We start from the raw sequence: 6,000 nt of genomic DNA on the forward strand, positions 1-6,000 counted from the left end.
TGTAGCATATGGGAGTCTTGATATGTTAAAATATAGGCTGGGATAGGATAGAGGAGCTTTGGACCTTATCTTTTTTGCAGAAAAGATGGCCTTATTTCATTTTCAGGACTGAACTATGATTATTTAAAGACATCAACACAGTGATGATAAGATAGTCTAAAAACTTTTAAGGTTGAATTCAACTCACTATTTAAGAATCAGGAAATATAACTGTTCTAATCAAGTAATAACAACTAGCAAAAATTCAGGTTTCAGAAAGCCAAACAAGCCCAATTAATTTTAACTAATTTTATTTTATTATTATTTTTTAATATATTTATTTATTTATTTTTGGCTGCATTGGGTCTTCGCTGCTGTGCATGGGCTTTCTCTAGTTGCGGCGAGTGGGAGCTACCGTTCGTAGCAGTGTGTGGGCTCCTCATTGTGGTGGCTTCTCTTGTTGTGGAGCACGGGCTTCAGTAGTTGTTGCACATGGGCTCAGTAGTTGTGGCTCGTGGGCTCTAGAGTGCAGGCTCAGTAGTTGTGGTGCATGGGCTTAGTTGCTCTGTGGCATGTGGGATCTTCCCGGACCAGGGCTCAAACCCGTGTCCCCTGCATTGGCAGTTGGATTCCTAACCACTGTGCCACCAGGGAAGTCCACTAATTTTAAACTAAAATGAAGTCTAAAATGTTGACATCATTTTAAACATGCAGCAGTAAACATTCATACATATTTTTCAGAGTAGGTTAATCTCTCAGTACTCAAATGGTCTTTTAAAAAATTTAGTTATTGAAATATAGTTGATTTACAATGTTGTGTTAGTTTCAGGTGTACAGCAAAGTAGCCTTTCCTTTTTATCTTTTCTAATAGTAAAAGTCCACTAAAAAAATAACATCATCCCTATAATTTAAAAAGTCAGATATATAAAACGTACGTACACAAAACAATATTTTCCTATTTTATTCAAAGAAAAAAGCTTTGCTGTGTCCAAAAAGATAAGTTTTGGGCTCTCAAACTGAACCCAATCTATACTCTTAGCCCAGTATTTGTTGCCATGAGGAATATGAGACTCAGAGGACATGTCTATTTATCTGCTCATTTGTTGAAAAATCATTTAACTTATACACTATACTAATATATATACTAATATACTAATGTGCTTCACTTTACTTATATCTAAAATGGGGATCTTAAAGCACCAATCTGGTAAAGTGGTTGTGAAGATTAAATTAACTAGTACATGCAAGTACTTAGAAGAGTGCCTGCCATGCAGTATGAGTTCAATAAGTATCGGTTATTATTTTTTTATTATTGGTACTGTGGGATGGAATAATACATAATATTATTATTACTGTGGGTAGGAGTTGCCACAAGGTTTACAGAGAAAGTAAGAAATGAGAATACTTCAAGAAGAATCTAAGGAGTGTAGAGGGAAGAATAGCATTTGGGTCAGTGTAGGTGAGGTCACAACTGCAGCAAGGCAGCAGTGGAATTCAGTGTATGAGAGAAATCACTACAGGAAAAGCATGGCTGAAGTAGAGGTTTAAACCAGCAAATGATGAAAGACAAGATAACTGTTAAGATTACTGCATAGTTTCCAAACTTTCCTAGGTTAGGAATGCCTCAGTTTCGTCATCAGTAAAATAAGGTTAATTATAGTCATTACATCACAGGGATATTATAAGTATTAAATAATATATTTAAAGTGCCTTTTATAGTGTTTGGCATATAGTAAGTACTCATTAACAATAATAAAAAGAATATGATGATGTTTGCAAAAAACTCTTACCATGGTATATAATTCTCTCTCTTTTGATTGTGGATTTATCTCTCGATCTTCATTAAAATAGTGCTGCTGGGAAGGAAAACCCAGTTCTGTCAGGACAATGTCCTCTGGCCCTGCACTGGATTTAGTGTATAAAGTTAAAGGGTTGAGGTCTCTGAAACCCTAGGATTAAAAATATACGAAGGAAATTTAGTTTCTCAGAGAAAAAGTGAAAAAGTTAGCACTTCATAATTTTCAAATGTTGTGGAAATGCATTATCTTCTAAAATTTAATAGTCAGATTTTTTTCTATAGTGATAGTTTTTGCTGGCCACAAAAATTATCAACATCAATATTAATGAAAATGTAGACATTGCTATCAACAATTACAAAATAAGAGACTGTTGCTCTTCTCTAAGAAAACTTCAGAAAATTAAATAATTGGGGGTAAGACAGAATCCTCAATCAATTATTTAAAATAAAAGTATATTCTAAAGGACAATAAGCCAAATGTAGTTTTTTGTGATCATGTGAAAATTAAGAGAGTGCTCTGCATTAAGAAGGCAGGAATCTCACAGATATCGCTAAAGAATAAATCAAATAACCTTCAGTATTAAATTTTCTTATACCTTAAACTGTTGAGATTAAATACAATACATTACAAAATACATCCAGACTGCTCCACCTTAGAAGGGACATTTTCTTGGCATACAATAGCATGGCCCTCTGTTCTCAAGACATGATGGAAATAGATGTCTTCATGTGAGGATGTATCACACAGAAAAATGTTAAGGATTCCATCTACATATTCATCCACTACCCCCACTAATGGCTTCAAACCACACAACTTCTGGAACTGCAAAATAGCTCCGGATGTCCAATGTTCCTGAAACACAAACAACATATGAGATTCAGATGACAGATGTAAACATGAATTATAAAAAACATATACAAAAATGAATTCCTAATGAACTAGAGATTTTAGTGGGAAAATCAAAGCATGAAAATACTAAAATAACACATTTGAGGAGATTTATGATTTGGGGATGAGAAAAGTCAGAATAAAGGAAAAATTATGAAAATGGGATTATGGGAAAAAATTTATTTTAATGTGATGAAAAACTTTCATGTTTGGAAATGTTTGAGTTAGATTATTGGACCAACCCTCCTACAGAAACTAAATATTCTAGATAAAATATTTTTAAATATGTCCCAAAAGCATCAAAGAACTGACAAAAGTATAACAAATTATCAGGCCAAAATTAAAGGGAAAGTGGGAACTATTTTTGCCTTCAGGGTATGTGCTAATCCAGGCAAATCTTCACTTCGGTTTTGATGGTCTCACAGGTCAAAGAGGACAGAAATCAAAGCCAGTAACCACCCAGGGTAGGGAGTGGAGAGGAGGATTTTCCTTTATTAAGCTGAGTCCCTAGGGGTTCATGCTCAGGATAAGGAGGCAAAGAAATAAACTAGCCTTCACATGGATTTGCAGCTCAATTTTCACATCACCTGGGTGATACACAAATCCTCAGGTTGTTCATTTAAATTAACATGGCTCCAGACTGGTCATACTGCTAGATACCTGGCAGAAGCGAATGTAAATCTCTCTGGAGGTAGGCAATCTCAGTCTGTGTTCAACCATTTTTACAAAAATTTTTAAAAGTCAATGAGCAGTACACAGACAAAGATAAAAAGCATATAAAGAGACAATGAATCACAAGGAAGAACAAAGAGAAACAACAAAACTAATACAAAACCTCAAAAACTTTAGATATTTGAATTTCCAGATGAATTATAAAAGAACTAACATACTATGCTTAAAATAAAAACAAAAAAACAAAATTAATTTGAAAGCTTCTGCAGAGACCTGCAATCTATTAAAAATTGATCTAGCAGAATTAAAGAACCAAGAGAACTTTTAGAAAGTAATAATATAATAACCAAAATTAAAAACTTAATAGGTTTATTCAATAGCAGATTAGGTAGAATTAAAGAGTGTATCAGTAAAGTGGAAGGTGATTTGGAAAAGTTACCCAGAATGCAACACAGAAGACAGAGATATGTAACATACAGAAGAGAGGTTAAAAGATATGGAAGGTAAATTGAGAAGGTTTAATATACTTTTAATTATCATTCTAGAAAAAGAGAGGCAGAAACAGAGAGAGAAAGGGAATATAAATATGAATATGGGGAAATGACAATAATTGAAGAGATAATGGCTGGGAATTAGCCAGATTTAATGAAAAGTAACAATGCACAGATAAAAAAGTCCAATGAACCACAAAGCAGGATAAATAAGAATAAATCCACACATAAACATATTAAAACTGAAGAACACGGTTTTCAGACTTCAGAAACATGTTAGAGTGGAAAAACTACCTTTGTCTCCCCCTTTCAATCTACATCCAATGAAACATCCACAACTCAACAAAGGTGTCTCCGCCCAACACAACAGGGCACTGGAGAATTCCACACATCTGCACACCCAAAGCTGGGTGTACTGGAACGCACAGTGGGGGCAAGGGAACCTCAGAGCCTGTGCCTGCAATCCTGGCCCTCCAACTGAGGCAGCGGAGCCCACAGCTTCAGAGAACCCAGTAGCAGCAGGGAAGGTGGTGCACACATTGTGGCCACCTGACCACTCCCGGCACCCGTGGCCACAGGCAAGTGGGGAGCAGCGGCAGTGGGGCTCACGACCCTGTCCCTCCAGCATCTGAGGCGCCCATGACCCCTCCTCCCATCCCCCTTCCCCCACAGAAGATCCTGTGTCTCAAGGGATCCCAGACACAAGGAAAGAGCCAACCATCCTGGTGATGACAGTGGCTCTGGCAGAAGCATGGCAGCAATGACCCTGGTGGCACAAAAAGCAACAAAGGCATGGAGCCACACCTATTACAGGGTAGGTGGAGGCTGAAAAGGGCTAACTCTCAAATATAACCAGAGGCAGCTCAAGGAAGAGAAACCGAAAACTTGTGTGATGGTGCCACCTACCGGAGGGAATTTAACTCCTAACCTGTCATTTAATACTAAATGCACTGGCTCAAGAACACTTCATCAAACAACATGAAGGGCCACAGTGACACAGTACCACAAAAAGACAATGACAATTCTCCAGAAACCAAAGTTATGGAATGTTCCAATTTAACTGATAGAGAATTCAAAATAGCTGTTGTGAAGAAATTCAATGAGCTAAAAGAAAACTCAGAAAGGCAGTTTAATGAGCTCAGGAATAAAATGAATGAACAGAAGGAATACTTTACTGAAGAGACTGAAACTTTAAAAAAGCACCAAACAAATTCTGGAGCTGAAGAACTCAATAAATGAGATGAAGAATACATTAGTCTGGGACTAGAGCAGACCATATGGAAGAGAAAATTAGTGAGCTTGAAGATAGAAATCTAGAAGTGATACAAGTAGAAGAGGAAAGGGAAGATATTTAAAATGAGGAAATCCTACAAGAGCTCTCCAACTCTTTAAGGACAGGCAACATTAGGATAATGAGTAGCCCAGAAGGAGAACAGAGGGAAAAGACAGCAGAGAGATTATTTGAAGAAATAATACAAACCTGGGGAAGAAACTGGATATACAAGCCCATGAAGCTAAGAGAATATCTAATTACCCCTATGCAAAAAGACCTCTTCCAAGACATAATATTAAAATTGTCAAAAGTCAATGACAAAGAATTTTAAAGGCAGCCAGGGAAAAAAGGATGGTGACCTACAAAGGAGCCCCCATTAGGCTACCGGTAGATTCTCAGCAGAAACCCTACAGGCCAGGAGGGAGTGGAATGACATTCTCAAAATACTAAAAGATAAAAACTGTCAGCCATGAATGAATACCCTATTTCAGCAAAGTTATCATTCAGATATGAAGGAGAAACAAAGACTTTCCCAGACCAACAAAAGCTGAAGGAGTTCATCGACACTAGACCTGCCTTACAAAACATGTTGAAAGGAGCTCTTCAACCAGAAAAAAAAAATAGCAAAAATACAAAAAACTTTGAGCAAAGTAATAAAAAGACAGAACTGGAAAACTGCAACTCTCTATCAGAATATATTTTTAAACACTTTATTAATAAATAGCATAAAATCTAAAGGGAGAAAAAATAAAGCAGAAAAACAAATATAGCTCTCTTAGTTTGATAACAACTAACAACATAAAAAGGGGTAATTTAAGACAACAAAAACAAAGTTTATAGGGGAAGAGGAAAAGGACGGCACTTGTATAGGTAAATGAATATAAGATGCTATCAGCAG

At 36.4% G+C, this 6,000-nt stretch overlaps 1 protein-coding gene across 1 annotated transcript in view; it reads right to left on the reverse strand.

The window, feature by feature from the left end:
* TDRD5 (tudor domain containing 5) overlaps positions 1-6,000 on the reverse strand; it is an 89,256-nt gene that overhangs the window by 22,061 nt on the left and 61,195 nt on the right. The window contains exons 11-12 of the mRNA XM_007448536.1: positions 2,430-2,630; positions 1,770-1,928 (exon numbers count right to left, since the gene is read on the reverse strand). Coding sequence (XP_007448598.1) covers positions 1,770-1,928; positions 2,430-2,630 — 360 coding nt within the window. The remainder of the gene's footprint in view (positions 1-1,769; positions 1,929-2,429; positions 2,631-6,000) is intronic.

The sequence above is a fragment of the Lipotes vexillifer genome, unplaced genomic scaffold (genome assembly GCF_000442215.2).
Source record: "Lipotes vexillifer unplaced genomic scaffold, Lipotes_vexillifer_v1.1 scaffold76, whole genome shotgun sequence".
In the NCBI taxonomy this organism is placed as follows: Eukaryota; Metazoa; Chordata; class Mammalia; order Artiodactyla; family Lipotidae; genus Lipotes; species Lipotes vexillifer.